This window comes from Phocoena sinus, chromosome 10 (assembly GCF_008692025.1).
Source record: "Phocoena sinus isolate mPhoSin1 chromosome 10, mPhoSin1.pri, whole genome shotgun sequence".
NCBI lineage: Eukaryota > Metazoa > Chordata > Mammalia > Artiodactyla > Phocoenidae > Phocoena > Phocoena sinus.
The window spans coordinates 100,912,732-100,929,637 of record NC_045772.1 but is presented as its reverse complement, the minus strand read 5'-3'; the positions used below and the strand labels follow the sequence as shown (position 1 = coordinate 100,929,637).

General features: G+C 39.2%; 1 protein-coding gene across 9 annotated transcripts in view; it reads right to left on the bottom strand.

The window, feature by feature from the left end:
* The window catches only part of ERC1 (ELKS/RAB6-interacting/CAST family member 1), a 391,788-nt gene that overhangs the window by 177,561 nt on the left and 197,321 nt on the right, over positions 1 to 16,906 (bottom strand). For 8 of the 9 annotated variants that reach the window (XM_032647173.1, XM_032647178.1, XM_032647174.1 and 5 more), the window contains exon 15: positions 909 to 1,069. In XM_032647173.1, coding sequence (XP_032503064.1) covers positions 909 to 1,069 — 161 coding nt within the window. Of the gene's footprint in view, positions 1 to 904; positions 1,070 to 16,906 lie in introns of all 9 variants that reach the window. The other variant, XM_032647182.1, reaches the window with a different exon arrangement.

Below are 16,906 nucleotides of genomic sequence, written 5' to 3'. Positions count from 1 at the left end.
ATGGAGACAGATTGCAGAGGAGGGAACCAGAGCTTAAATCCGTGATAGAAATAAGAAGGGAGCTTGGTGAAGGAGAGGCGGTATCTCCTCTGAGTCAGAAGAGAAGACGACAAGAACACAGGTAACTGCTGAGGTGATGAAGGTAACCGAGGGGTCCCAGCATAGACTTGGTTTCAGGAAAATGAGAGCAGGACAATTACATAGGGGTGGGGATTGGAGTGATGGAGAAAGTACTAAGGGACTTAAAAAAGAGGCATACTTGTTCTGAAGAGAAGGAAACCAGAACTTCTCAAAGTCACAGAGGAGAAAAAGCAGCAGCTGTATTATGCAGAGCAGATATATACAACCTTCACAACAGACTATCTCAAGGAAGCTGCAAGATGCCTGGAAAGTAGGAAAATGATGTAAAGAAAGGTTCTGCTAAAAGTGACAATTCTGTAAAAGCTGACTGGAGAGCGTGGCAAATATTAATGGTTAAATATGGGGGATGGGTATAAGGAGGTTCATTATACTATTCTCTACTTTTGTGTACCTTTGGAAATGTTTATAATAAAACATGTTTTTAAAAATTGCCTAGCCATCGTATGTCCTCAGGAGCAATGGTTATCTTCCTCAGAAAGCTCGACAACTTGCCAGAACTTTCCAGAAGGTTTTAGGAATTTCAGAGACACAGTTGCATACGGATACATACACTCTAGAGGACTGCAAAATTCAATGACAGGGAGGCAAAAAAAGTTTCCATTTGACCAGGATTTGTCCCAAATTTGTTCTAAGGAGTGAGAAACACAAGTGAGCATTAAAATTAGGCTAAGTGGGTCAGGCGTGACAAACAGGGCCAGAAGATGAAAGCGGTGAGGACAAGTATTTCTACTAAGCATATGCCTGAAGACCAATATTCTAGAACTTACTTCATCTCCAGAACTTCCTCTAAGTGTTTTCTTCTCTCGGCCCGAAGGTTGGTCAAATGAGTCTCCTTCTCTGCCAGCGACTGCTGAGTGCAGGACAGCTTCGCCTTCATGGACTCCAGCTCCTGCTTTACCTTCTCCATGGCCATCAGCAACTCCTCCACCTACGATCAACACGCAAAGGTCAGAAACTGAGCATCTGGGCCAGGTACAGTCAGAGGAGCTGGGCAGTGGGCAACGCCTGGGTCCACAAAGTTGAAGACACACCCATCAAAAATTCTGTACTCTTGCAGGATCAGACACAAATGGCAGTTAAAGAAACACATCTCTTTAAAGAAATACATCTCTCATCTTCCCTCCACTATAATTCTTCTCAGTTTAGGTCCAAAAAACCCTCATTTTCTTTCTGACAAATGTAAGGGCATCAGAAGTTACACTGTGCCAGAAACAATCCCTTCTAAGGAATTTATTTGGAAACAGTCCAGAAACTTCCATGGAAATAACAATATAATGCAGATAAAAATATAAGGAACAAAATCATAATAAATATTTCTAGAAGGATTTTAGGAAATAAAAGCCATAAACTTGACTAATACCAGATGCAGAATAAACATAAATGAGTCATTTTTATTCGTTCAAACTAAGATTCTTCTGTTTATACCATTACAAAGAATTTCTTGTTAAAGAAACAGCTAGAATTCAATCGGATAATTTCCTGCTCTAAAGCTAGGTAGGTAGAGATTTTTTGAGGAAGGCAGGAAGAAAAAAAATATATGACCAGATAGAGAAGAGACACAATGTTTTTAAAAGACCTGTAAAGGACTTCCGTGGTGGCGCAGTGGTTAAGAATCTGCCTGCCAATGCAGGGGACACAGGTTCGGGCCCTGGTCTGGGAAGATCCCACATGCCGTGGAGCAACTAAGCCCGTGCACCACAACTACTGAGCCTGTACTCTAGAGCCTGTGAGCCACAACTACTGAGCCCACGTGCCACAACTACTGAAGTCCGCGGGCCTAGAGCCCATGCTCCACAACAAGAAAAGCCACTGCAGTGAGAAGCCCGCGCACCGCAACAAGTAGCCCCCACTCACCACAAATAGAGAAAGCCCACGTGTAGCAATGAAGACCCAACACAGACAAAAATATAAATAAATAAATAAATTTATTTATTTTAAAATAACTAAATAAAATAAAAGACCTATAAAAACATGAGAGAAAGAAGACAGATTGCTAAAACACAAGAAACTAAGAGAGCAAGTTCTGTACTTTATCAGTTATTTCCACTGACTCCAGGTGGTTCCAAAATCAGATTTAAATAAACATGTTCATCTTAATTCAGAGGTGAAAAGATGTTGCCAGAATATCTGTTATTACCTAAAAACAACCTCAACCAGAAAATCAAACAGCCAAGTATACCAATCACAAGAGGTTACAGTCAGTTTGCTACTTGACAAGAAATAATCTTGGTTATAATCCTTTCCAGAGGTAGAGGTGAGTATATGTAGGTGGACTGGTAACAGCTGTTAAAAAGTTACACTTAGTTTTTTGGCACTTGAATTACTTTACTTTGGGTATCTTCTCAGAAGTGATCAAGTTGATGCTCTGAGCTGAACAGCCTCCTGACAGTCCCAGTTGCTGTGAGATTTTTTTCTCATTATGCAGATCACTTTGGATATGTATTCACATATCAGCAAGCTTTACAAGAACATATAACTGCCTGCCTTTTTGAAAACTGTCAATAAGGATCATTCTACGTTATCAGTTTAATTCATATAAAATCTTAGCAAAAACTAGATTAAATTATGCCCCAAGGTATACTCTTACAACACAAAATCAGCCATCAACAGCATCATTTATAGAAGGTCTAATAAATAGTGAGATGTGTCCACCTTTTATGAACTTAAGCGTATCTCACAACATCTCCCTCCCATCCTGTCCTTCACTGCTCCAGGCAAGCAACGGTATCAGTTTTTTACATAACTTGAAGAGATATCTTATACATACACAAGCAAGCATGTATAAACTATTCCTCCTTTTCCTATACAAAGGTAAGCCCACTCTATACATACTCTTACGCATCTAAAATTTTTAGTAAATATTTATTGAAATACAGCATAAAGAAAAATATATAAAAATTATAAATGCATAACCTAAAGAATTCTAAGTGAACAAACCTATATAAAGAGCACAGACCAATAACCAGAACATTACCATCACCCCAACCCCCCCATATCCCTTTTCTAGATTAAGCGTAACCATTATTCTAACACTCTAGATTAGTTTTGTCTATTCGTTTTAACTTTATACAAATGGAATTACATAGTATATAATTATAAGCACAGACTTTTCCCCCCCCGGTGTTATATCTGTGAGATTCATCTACACTGCTGGGTAAAACTGTAGTTCTGTAATTCTCATAACTGTATGATATTCCACTGTGCGAAAATAGCAAATTCACTGAAAGCACTTTTGATAAACAGAAGTTTTAAATTTTAATGGCATTTAACAAGAATTTTCCATTATACCTGTTTATGTTCAGAGCTTTCTGTATAATGAACATGACAATTCTGTCAGCCTCAAGGTCATGAGGGTATTACTCTTTCTTCTAAATCCTTTACTGGACTAGACATTCACATTTAAATGTATAACGTATATGCAATTGATTTTTTAATATGGTATAATGGTCAGACTCATTTTTATCAACATGGATATCCAATAGGCTCAGCACTGCGAACGGCAGAAGGACTTCACAGTCATGGTAGGAAGGTACTTTGGGCCTACTTGGCAAAAGATCAGAAATTACTTAAAGACAACTTATAAATTATAGGAAAAATAATTTAACAATGTTTTATATTGCACATAACCACCTTTAAATTTCATAAATGATCCATCTGAAATATCATATGCACCGATAAAAGGTGTATGTATATATTCCAGAGCTAAGAGCAAAACACACACTTACATACTCACGACCCAGTAGCTTTTGTTAAGTGCAATTATCCAACTGTATCCTCTGACTCTCCTGTGATAGGTAATCGCTATTCTTAATCTGTGTACTTATTTCTTTGCATTTCTTCATTTTTACCTCTGATGCATATATTCCAAAATAAATCACTACTCAGTTTTATCAGTTTATGAACACTGAAAAAATGGTATTACTGACTTTATTTCATCCAAAATTATGTTTACTCATGCATATAAAAGAAGGGCCCACCATAGGAGTATAAACCGGATCTCAGAGCAAAACGCACACCTACGTCCTCACCACTCCAGAGGTAAAAGCAATGACAGTCAACAGCACTGAGGACCACAGCTCTAAGGTTACGGTTTCTCACTAAACTGAATGGGCTCCTTGGAAAAATTACTGATTCCAGATTAGGAGGCAGAAATATACAGAAGATGGACTTTGCACATACAGTGCCAGAAAAACAAGAGAAAATAAGGATCATGACACAGAAACTCTGATAAAACCAGAAAAAACATAGCCGAAGAAAGAAAAAAAGAAAGCTTAGAGGAATACCCCTTATGACTATAGATGCAAAAAATACTATAAAATCAAAGCCAGCAAGATATAAAAATTGAGATTTATCCCAAGAATGCAAGGTTGGTTTAACATATAAAATAAATGTAATAAATCATATTAATAAAATACATGACAAAAACTACGTGATCATTTCAAAAGATATAGAAAAAGCATCTGACAATTTCCAAAACCCTTTCATGATAAAAATATTCAAGAAACTAGGAATAGAGGAGAACTTCCTCAAGCCAATAAATGGCATCTATGAAAAACTTTTAGTGATGAAAGACAGCATGCTTTCCCTCTAAGACCAAGAACAAGACCAGGATGTCTGTTCTCACCACTTCTGTTTAATATGGTACTAGAGATGACAGCCAGTAAAAAGTAAGCTGCAAAAAATTTAAAGGCATCCATATTGGGAAGGAAGACATACAATTTTCTCTAGCTGAAGATGATATAATCTTATAAAGAGAATAATCCTAAGGAATCCATTTTAAAAAGTAAACAAATAGGGGCTTCCCTGGTGGTGCAGCAGTTGAGAATCCACCTGCCAATGCAGGGGACATGGGTTCGAGCCCTGGTCCGGGAAGATCCCACATGCCGTGAAGCAACTAAGCCCGTGCATCACAAGTACTGAGCCTGCATTCTAGAGCCCGCGAGTCACAACTACTGAGCCCGTGTGCTGCAATTACTGAAGCCCGCATGCCTAGAGCCCATGCTCCACAAGAAAAGCCACCACAATGAGACGGCCGTGCACCGCAACAAAGAGTAGCCCCCACTCGCTGCAACTACAGAAAGCCCATGCGCAGCAACAAAGACCCAACACAGCCAAAAATAAATAATTTTGTGTGTGTGTGTGTGTGTGTGTGTGTGTGTGTGTGTGTGTGTGTGGTACGCGGTCCTCTCACTGCTGTGGCCTCTCCCGTTGCGGAGCACAGGCTCCGGACGCGCAGGCTCAGCGGCCATGGCTCACGGGCCCAGCCGCTCCGTGGCATGTGGGATCTTCGCGGACCGGGGCACGAACCCGTGTCCCCTGCATCGGCAGGCGGATACTCAACCACTGCGCCACCAGGGAAGCCCAATAAATTTTTTAAAAAATATACAAAGGTTACAGGATACAAGATCAATATACAAAAATCAACTGTTATATCGATACACAGACAATGAACATTCCAAAAATGAAAGGAAGAAGACAATTCCATTTAATATAGCATAAAAAAGAAGGAAACACCTAGGTATAAATTTAGCAAAAAAAAAAAAAAAAGAGCAAGGTTTCTGTTGAAAACTATAAAAGGTTGCTAAAAGAAATTAAAGATTTAAATAAATAGAAAGACAACACGTTCATGGATTGAAAGATGTAATATTAAGATGGCAATACTCTCCAAACTGATCTACAGGTTCAACAAAATCCCTATAAAAGCTCTCTTTTTCCCAGAAACTGACAAGCTGATCCTAAAACTCATATGGAAATGAAAGACAGCTAAAATAAGTAATCTGGGGGTAGGGGGAAAGAGGACTCATACTTCTTGACTTCAAAACTTACTACAAAAAAAAAAAAAAAAACTTACTACAGAGTTTCAGGATGGTACTGGCATAAGGATGGACAAAGAGAACAATGGAAAAGAACTGAGAATCCAGAGATAAACCCTAACTTTTATGGTAAACTGATTTTTGACAAGAGGGTCAAGGCAATTCAATGAGGGAAGAATATTCTTTTGATTGAAAGGTGCTTGGACAACTGCCCTATTGCTTTACATTTTGAAGCTCCCATGCCATTAACTTCTTAGCGAAAATGAGTCACTTGTCTTATAGAATGACCCACATTTTGGATTCAGTTGACTGTTTTTTTTTTAATGATACTATTTATGGTGTTCCTCTGGTCCTCATGTTTCTTGTAAACTGAAAGTAATAGGTAAAGGCTTCATGAGATTTGGGTTTGTTTGGTCTTTCTGACAACAGTACTCCATAGGCAAGGTGTGTACCTCATATTATATCACATAATGACTGTCTGTCTCACTTTTAGCAATAACACTGATCAGTGTCTCAGAACCACTTATTGAAAAATCCATTCTGTCTTCACCTTTGACATCCATCCAGTATCCCCGTAAGCATGGATATGCTTCTATGCTTTCTATTATGATCCACTGGTTTGCCTATTCCTACACCAAAACCACATTATTTTAATTATTATAGCTTTATAAGGTTTGACATCTAAGAGAAATGGTGTTCTCTTTTCAAGAGCATCTTAGCTATTTTTGAATTGCTGCAAAAAATATTTCCTGAGTCTAGCATAGTCCGGGCACTGTTCTACAACAGTTCATGGAAGAGATGTATATTTAGGACTTTAATATCTTTCAGAAAAGATTTATAATTTCCCCCATAATGATCTTGAACATTGTAATAATACTTATTCCTTGGAACTTTATACTTTATTAAATGCTATATTATCTTTTTTAAAAAATGTAATTTTTATTTTGGTGCAGGCTATAGAAATGCCACTGATTTCTATAAACTTACACTGTATCTAGTGTCTACTTAAATAGTCTTTATGGACTTTTTCTCTACTATGTAGATAACCATTCATATCTTAATGATAGTTTTCTTGCTTACCTTCCAATCCTTATAGTATTTATTTCTTTTACTTGCCTTACTGCAGAGCCCAGAAAGTCTACAAAGACGTTGACAGCACGCACTCTGTATCATTCCTGATCATAAATAGAATACTTTAAAAGTTTTATCCATAAGTAAGTAGTATAATTTTTAATAGCTGTCCTTTGACAGGTTAAGGAAATTCCCGTCTACTACTAGCTAGCTAAGAATTTTTTTAAATTATAAATTAATGTAAAGTTTCTGCATTTCTTGAGATGATTATATGACTTTTCTCCTATCACATTTCAATGTGGTAGACTACAGTAAGTAGTCTTCTAATGAAACCACTATTAAAATCCTGGAATGAACCTCACTCCTTCAAGCATATCTTTCCTCTTCACACACACTCACCTTGGACTCCGGCGATATTTTGTTTAGGAATTTCTGTATTTATGTTCGTGCTTGAGACAGGCCTAAACTTTTACTTTCCCGTATTAACTCTGTCAAGTTTTGATATGAAGTTATGCTGGCCTTATAAAATATGTCCCTCTTTTTTATTTTTCTGGAATTGTTTCTATAAGATTGAAATGATTTGTTCCTTGTATGTTTATTAAAAATCACCAATATAACTCTCTGGGCTTGAAATTTGTGGGAAAAAATTTTATTACCAACTCTTTTTTTTTTTTCAGGTTTTCTTTTTCATATTTAGCTAGCTTTGCTAAGTTTCATTTTCCTTGGCATCTGCTCACTTAGTCTAAATCTTCAAATGTACTGGCAAAGATATCCTTGTATCTTTTCAATACTGGCAGGACTTGTAGTTAGGAGCCCTTTATCATTCCAAAAGTTGCTTGCTCACTGTGCCTTCTTTCTTTTTCTCTTTTAGTCTCACCCAAGGCCAGTCAATTTTCTTAGTGTTTTCAAAGGACCAATTCTGGGCGTTACGGATCCTTTTTATAAAAAGGGGGGAGGTTTGTCTCTTAGACTCTCTACCTTGGGCTGCCATGGACATTTTCTTTTGTCCTGCCAAGATACAAAAACCAACGTTCAAGTTCAACAGCTTACCAAGTACTTATCTTTGAATTCCCTCTCTATTCATCCCCTGGCCTGAGAATTTTCTACATTCTTGACAACTTATGAATGCATACTTTATCAGCCATCTTCAATTGTTTCTGTGGAAGTTATTTTCCCAGCATCTAGTCTGCCATGGTTACAGATATGTTTTATCTTTCATTCCAAACTTGAACTTACAGAATTTCCTTGTTAGTAAAACATAATTTTCTTAAAGATTGCTTGATTTTCCCACCCATTTGGGTGCCAGATCAAGGTATCAAGGTATTTCTACCTCAGATCATACATACATACAAATAAGCTTTAAAGCACTTTAGCATTTAATGCAAGAATGGTGCCATAAACCAGGATTTCCAACTAATCACCTGATTTGTGCTCTGGTTCCAAGCCAGGGAAACAGCTTCAAAGCCAGATGGAAATTCTTCACTTTCTGTTACTTTCCCACAGTCCCAGAGAACACATTCAGCTGTCTCCACTTGGACACCCACCCCGCTCTGTGCCCACCACACAGCAGTTGTTGTGTAGTTTTGGGTACAGACACTGAGAAACGAAGGTAATGAAAGCCGAGTAGAAGAAGAGATACATACCACACCGAACAATGAAGAAATTCTCCACGATTTTAAAATGTGCTCCAGGTCACAGTATGATTTTCGAAAGCACACGCTATAAGACATTTAAAAAAAACACAGAGCTGGGATTCAAGTATGTAACCTAACTGCCTCCACTAAAATATTAAGGAGAAAGTTCAAGGCTGACAGTGTGCAGTGCCAGCAGGACCAGATGGTTTGCTTAAATCACAAGCTAATAAACTTTTACTCAGAATAAGAAGGGAACAAATCATGGCTTTACCACAGACCCATTTTCCCTAGGAGAGCAAAGCAACTGGGCGCTTCAGGTAGGTGCTGGCAGAGACTGCATCTTCAAGTTTCCCTCCTTCTTCTGTTCCACAATGAAGAGCAAAATACTTTTTGTAGTTTCCAAGATGCTTATGGAAAATCTTGTTACAGTTTCTTGGGAAGATAAGAGGCATAAGTCTCCAAAGGAGAAAGAAATGATTAGAAGAAAAAAGGAGGGATACAAAAAGAAGATTATCTAGAGGTTAAGCATTCATTAATGTAAATGTAATTCACATTACAAATGTAATTCACATTACATTTACATTAATGTAATTCTGTAAGTCAGATTTTCGTATAAGTCCCCTAGTTTTCCTGATTTCAATGAAATTCTAGATTAAGACCCACTCTGTTATACAAGCCCCGCCCCCCCAAAAAAAGTTATCTAGCTCTTGAGGTGAGAAGCATGTTTGAAGTATTAATGAGAACTTACATACATACCTACATACATACATTCCCCTACCTTCTCCTAACAAACTGCTCAAGGTACCTCACAACCACTACTAATGAGAATTTGAACTCACAGAATTCCCAAGAGATTTATGCTAGTATTTACACTAGAAATCGTCTCTTTATCCCCGTATGTTCTCTTTGTCAAAGCATGGTAATTCTTTGACCAGGTATATACCAATAGTGCGGTATTTTATGAATATGGAATACCTATAGCTATTACAATAATAATAAGAGCAACTTACATTATTTGAATACTTTGAATGCGCTAAGCCTTTTACATATGTTGCCTCATCATTCTCACAAGGATCCTACGACGAGGTGGCATTATCATTAGCATCAGTTTTACGGAAGAGGAAGCAGGTTCAGAGAGTTTAGGTGCCTTACCCCAGGTCACACAGCCGGAGGAGGCAGAGCTAGGGTTCCAACCTAGGCGGTCAGAAGGCGGTCAGACTCCACTGCTGTTCACAGTTAATGCTGCTTTGCTACAATGTATCAGTGTTCAAAAAGTCCTAAAACAGCCTCCCACAACTGTATCTAAGGAATCCCTCTGGGGAGTGTGCCTGTGCCCACTTTTGCATCTTTCTATCCCTCCTTTCTCTCCCTTCTCTCCCATCCACTCCCCACCCCCCCCCCCCCAGGTACTTAACTCCCTTCATGTGCCAGGCACTGTGCATTATACCACCAGGGCTTAATAGAAATACACATGCTTCCCTAGTGCTCCATGTAGAGATACAGTCATTAACTAATAGTATTTGTAAATGTATAATCATAAATCATGAATAGTTTTACGTAAGGAAGAACAAGACGCCATGAGAATAAGTAACATGAGGGCTTCCCTGGTGGCACAGTGGTTGAGAGTCCGCCTGCCGATGCAGGGGACACGGGTTCGTGCCCCGGTCCAGGAGGATACCACATGCCGCGGAGCGGCTGGGCCCGTGAGCCATGGCCGCTGAGCCTGCGCGTCCGGAGCCTGTGCTCCGCAACGGGAGAGGCCACAGCAGTGAGAGGCCCGCGTACCTCAAAAAAAAAAAAAAAAAAAAAAGTAACATGAGGCTTTGATCTATGTTTTGGGGGCCTAGAGAAAGTTTCCCCAAGAAAGTCGAGGAGCAGCTGGGGAGGTAAAGAGCATTCCAGCTCCAGCGCCCAGCAAGTTTAGAAACCCTGAAGTGGGAATGCATATACCTACAAGAGAAGATGAAAGTATCGCAAGCCCTGAGAGCAAGAGGAAGAAGGGTGCACATGTGGCAGGAAAGGAGGAAGCGGGCATATGCAGAGCTGTGCAGGCCATACGAGGGATTTTTGGCTTTTCTCCCCAGAGCAACAGAGGTACCAAAGGATGTGACCAAACAGAGGAGCGAGATGATTTAGAATCTTAAAATCAGAATGACTAAAATAATGGCCCAAGGAATCTAAGCTGAACAGAGAGGGACGCCAAGCCAGGGCCAGTGGATTGGTATAAAGCAAAAAGAGACAAAGAAACTCAAGAAACATAGTTGCAGTGGAAAGCTGAAAGCTGAAATGACAGCAAAGTGTTATCTGAGAGGAGGACGCTATAACAAGTGGGCTGGAGGTGGACTGGGTTAGCAAGGTCTAGGATGCCAGATATGGAATGAAGAAAGGCGGCGACCTCTCGGGCCAGGAAGCAGAGAGGACAGACAAGTGGGTTATCCACACAGATGCTGAAGCTGGTGAGGCAGCAAAAGCCTGCAGCGAAAAGCTTCACACTACAGCTGAACAGCATGAGCCCTGAGGAAGCAGAGGCTCTTACATGGGTGTGATGGACCAGAGGTCTGAAGGGGAACAGGAAGCAAGACGTAATTCACATTTACTGACCACCAGGAAGGGCTGTGGGAGTTTGCAGGGGAGAGGCCAGATTACACTCCGGGCAAAGAAGGTGAACGTGGTCCAAGAAGTAAAATAAGAATGTTTGTGCCAGGGCCAGGCACAGAGCAGATACTCAATGAGTATTTGTTGAATGGGTGAATAAGTGAAGATAGATGAATCTGTGAATTCTGGTGACCTAGCAGGAAATGTAAAAGGGATGAGAAGAGTGGAAGAGCTGGGTTAGGGCAAGAAGGCACTGAACAATATGGGGACGAAGGTGCAGAGCACAGATGCTCGGGGGCTTTTGGGGGTACGGGGCAACATCTGCTGAAATGCAGGATGAGAGGCACAGCAAAATTAACTCCAATAGGTTTGCTGAAGAGAGTGGGCACTTCAAAATGAATCAGATGCCCCCAAAATAAGAATTTAAATATTTTGGTTTTTTTAGTCCCCATCTGACTGCATATGACATATGATAGTGTTGATTACAACTCTCTATTCTGTTTATTGAAAATAAGATATAAGTGATTCTTGAGGTAACCTAATGGTAACAGATACCACTGAATTCAGCAGAATGCTAGACTTAGGGACTGTCAGGCATTACTACTATCTTTTATTCCGGACTTTATAAAGAACCCAAACATGGGTAGAAGTCACAGATAACAGTACTGAAGAAAAAACCACAGAAGCCACAGTTCAACTTTGGGAGCCACTAGACTTCTTATATATAGTTGGATTTCTCCAATATTCGACAATGCCAAATGAAATCAGCGAATGACACTTTTAATAATTAATGTGCTCCATGGGTGAAGAATTTACAAAGTGTTTTTACTGTCCCTCAAAATATGCTTCACATTCCCTTAACAATGCACGTGGCTCACAAGTACCCACACGGTTAAGGCTGACACGCAGGGGAGCTAAATTCACACTGACTGGCTGTATTCCCTCACTGGTAGCTGCCTTTAAGTTTCCAGTAACATTACGCTGTGGTAACAAATCTTCAACTGAAGATCAATTTTAAAAGAGTGGAAACACAACAATGTGAAAGAAATGCTTCTTTTTCAAGCCGTCTCAATTTTCCTTTTTTTTTTTTTTTTTTTTTTAAACCAACGCAGAGGGCTTGGGTAGATAAATCCTATAATAAGCACTCATCGCTCCAAAGTGGAGCTTGAGAAATCAGACATCAACAAGATGTGGGTGCACATTTTCAAAGCAAAGCAGATGTCCCCCTACTGGCGGGACTCTCATCATCTGAGTGACTGAGGGTGGAAAGAGGCTTTGAAAGGGCCAGTGTTTATCTCACTGCCAACTCTCCTTAGGTGATTTCTTGGTAACACAGCATCAAAACTAAAAGGTAAAAATCTGAATTAAGCACTGAAAACTTTTTTTCCCGGAGACTGTTACTTGAGTAATGTCTCCCATAACTTGCTTATCTTAGCAACAAACAGGTTGCACCAGAATCAAGTAAAATATAAACGTAATAGTTTCCCAGGTCCACATAAACTCCACGGCTCCTATTCTATGCCCGTAAGAAAGAAGGACAGAAATAATCTAAATAGCATCACACTTTCTGTCTCCGGCGAAGAAGATGGGACAACTATCATTTTGCACTTTTCTGCATCTGGGTAACTCAGGAAAAGAAATACAAAAAGAGGAGGAATGACAAGACTTTCCCTTGAACTTCGAGCTCTGGTAAGTTCTCTCCTGAAAAACAATTGTTTCTGCATTGTGGGAAGTCAAGGTAACAGGATACAGTACATGACAGGCGGGCTGTATATGTTGCCTATAGGCTTTGGAAAGAAATTTCCTGAGTTAAAATTATGTATTTGGTTATTTCACATGGAGAAAACCTTAATTCACCTTTATTACAGAAAACAGCAGTCCTCTCGCTAGCATGAAGTCGCCAACAGGGAAGAGAGCATTTAGGGCTCAAGCCCTTCCTCTAAGGTCAAATGAACAATTTGAATAAATCAGCTTCAGACTGTTTCCTTAAGTTTTCAACAATGAAACCAAAAACTTACTAGCATTTTAACTGGAAATGTTAATGCTCATTTGCATTGCTAAAAAAATCAAATAGCTACCTAGAAGTAAAAAAGTGACATGTCATTAATTAGAGATACATTTTGTGGGGAAAACATATTTCAATATAACTCCTGAAAAATGGTTACAAACAAAATATTGACCAATGACAGTTATTTGACCTTATCAAAAGTATATTATTAGCCAAAGGAGTAAAGTAGAAGTGTGGGATTTAATGTCTGGCAACCCAAGGATACCAAGAGGGAACTCATAAGTACCTCTCTCTCTCTCTCTCTCTCTCTCTCTCTCTCTCTCTCTCTCTCTCTCTCTCACACACACACACACACACACACACACACACACACACACATACAGGATTATTCTGGTCTGGCCATAATAAATGAGGCTCAACATTTGTGTTCTGCCTTTAGAGGCTACCAAAACACTTGTGGGGGAATAAGTTACTCCACACAGGTGAGAGTACAGAGCCCTAGAAAGACTATGAAACTCGCCCTACATCACAGTTAAAAAACAGAAGAAACCGAGCCCACATCACTTGATGCTGGCTCAAAGCCCTTCACACCCACCCTCGCTGCCTCTTCGCTAATTCACTAAAGAGGGTGGACGTCAGAGGAAGGGACACAGGAGCACCGACGCAGAGCTCGGGCCACGCCACACACGAGAACTATCTGCTGTGTAGGATAAGTGCCGCTGTGCAGGTTTCTCTAGGAAAACATGTTTCACTGAAAACATCCAGGAAGGCACAGCCAAGGAGAACATAAACTGCATATAAAGATCAGCAGGAAGCCATCTGGCTCCCACGATTTCACCTTCAGCCGTATCCTGGATGACTGCCTCTATCATCAATAACTTGGTTTCTCGAACTGCACAGCAGGAGGTAACAGAATAAGGGCCAGACACCCCGAGAACCATTACAAGCAAACTAAACATCATCTGTTACAGATCTGCCACAAAGATTCCAAAAGCACTTCCCAGTGTGGCAGTGGTTACACAGTTTAGACACAGGTATAAAAACACACCTACTTTGAAAACCAGCATCTACAGACTCCCACACTCAACTGTGTGGTTCATTTTGGGGTATGCCAAGGTTTTATTTCTTCTCTGCTGCAGTTAATTTTTTCATCTGATTTTAACTTTTGAAAACACAGGTGTGGTCCTTTTGTTCAATAAAAAGAAAAAAATCAACCTGAAATTCAGAGACACAGATATTTCCTGAAGTTCCAGGATAACATAATCATGTACTATTTTTTCAAAACTTTTCAAAAGTAAGAAACTAACCAAAAAGACAACCAGAAGTGTACTATTTTAAGAACTACTTTACGAACTACTGATAAATATAGGGGTTTTGTTTTGTTTTGTTTTGCCATAACCATTGCATGTGGTTACTTCCTGGAGGCTTCAGTTTTCTTTCAGACTTTCTTTCGCTGTTGTCTAGTGACCCCATCTGGCAAAATTATAGAGGAAGTTATATTGGCCCAAGCTTCTGGCAAGTCAAACTTTTTTTATTTTATGTAAGAAGGAAATAAGAAAATAGAAGTTGAGGGTGAAAGAATTTTAAGGATTTTTAGCTTCATCCTTCTGTAATACATAGGATAAGAGGAAAACCATGTAATTAAGAAAAGGTCATGCCATTCTAACTGAAGGAATTCATGTTGCTGCCTTTTCCTTGTTATTCTTGAAGATGCTTGTTTAATATTCTGATCTTCTATTAAAAGTTGTATTAAAACTCTGAGATTTCTGCTTGCTTGTTTAATACAAAGATGAAGTAATTAATTCAAAAATGTATCCAGCATAACTGGATGAATAAGATTTTGAATAGTACAAAGCTGTTTAAATTTTTAAGTAAAGAGTTATTAAAAACAGAGAAATGTCAGTTTAAACCATGAAAATCGGCCTTGAGATGATAGGCTTTAGTTGTCTCTCATTCTTACTATTAACATTCAGAGCTTGATTTTACTAAACGGGGTAAAAATTACAAGCAGAAACTGAAGGAGCGCTTTTAAAACACTGAGAGTTTCATTTTAATTCACCATCTGACTTATTCCGCACTTGTGAAGGTGGCTACAACATTCCCACAGTTTCAGCTCTTCTTCTGAACATTCACTGTCTGAGACATTTGAACTTTTAGACATGCTGTTATTTGAACATATTTGGGTAATTTCCATTAATAAGTGGATTGAAATGCAGAATAATATTGGGTCGCCATTACCGCAGACTGTATCATTCCTTTAACTTGAAGCCCATTTCATACATCTCTCTAAGATCAAAAGGAGGAGAAGTCTAAACATGGAGATTTCTGCTATGGCCGGGTACAGCCATTTAACTTCTTCTTTCAACAAGCCAGAGATGGCAGAACTCTCTTTGAAGTGGCAGCCCTGTTGGCCTTTGAAGTCCCTTGTCAATTGCAGAAAGGCTCTGGTGGGGTTTGTTTTGTAGCCAGCTGTCACCGTGAAGGCAGACATGACGTATTTCCAGCAGTCTCACTTCAGGGTCTGTCAAGTGACTGATTTCATAACCAGTCACCATAACAAAGGAGATTCAAACTCACTGACATGAGAGCAAGAGTCCACAGTGAAACTTACTAGGTTCCTCCTGACAGAGCCTGATTTAAATACTCAAGTGATTACACAATGGCAAAGAGATGACGGCTGTGAAGTTAACTGTCACATCTCCTCGGATCCTTGAATATTAAAAATGTACTTTCCATATGTTTATCAATAAAATGTTTCATAATAAAAGTATCTTCAATCTTTGCACTGATGAGAAATGATGACTTCTGCAGAAATCAGTAAACTGCTTTAAAAGCACAGTTTACATTGCTAACTTACAACTAGACTTTCTTATATAAGACAATGATTCTCCATAGTTCTGAGACAAATGTTTGCATTTGTAATGCTTTTAGACTGCTCAGCTACTCAAGTCAAAAATCCCCACCACTCCTGACACAGAAATCAGTTTAAGACTTAAAAGGATAAGTAAAGAAAAACAATTTGACATGTGTTAAGAAACTTCCATAAGCTATAAATATAGCCCATGATAGCACTATATAAAAGGAAACAATCTTAATAATATTACAAATCTATTTTTAAGGTGGGGAGAGATGACACCAATCTTGAAAAATCAAATGTTAAATTTACCAATGATGATCAGAAGTATTAATTCCACTGGAAGGGAAACAGGGTAGGAACAAAAAGATTTTCATACTAATCTGACCACAGTTTATGTCTGTTATGTAGAATGCTTTGAGCTTTCACATGTTTTCACGAACAGGGCTTGCTGCTATCAGAGCAGAAGACCAGACGTACACAAGACGTTTAGCTCCCAGGGGCTCTCAGGCCAACCTCAGTGTGGTTAGTGCTGCACGTTCGTCCCAGGAAACACAAGTCCTCTATTTCCCACTGAAGAATAGGTCACAGGAATCCCAATGATTCCTAAATCTTACTTTTCCATTCTGGCTACCATGCTTTAAACTCAAGCAACAAAAACAAAGGGTAAATTACGCTCAAATAACGATATCTATTCTAAGTCTTTAAATCTACAATTCTGAAATCTTTTGAGTTTTTCTGATCAGATGACAAAGCGCTTCATTAAATCCCATGGAAAGGAACTGCAGCA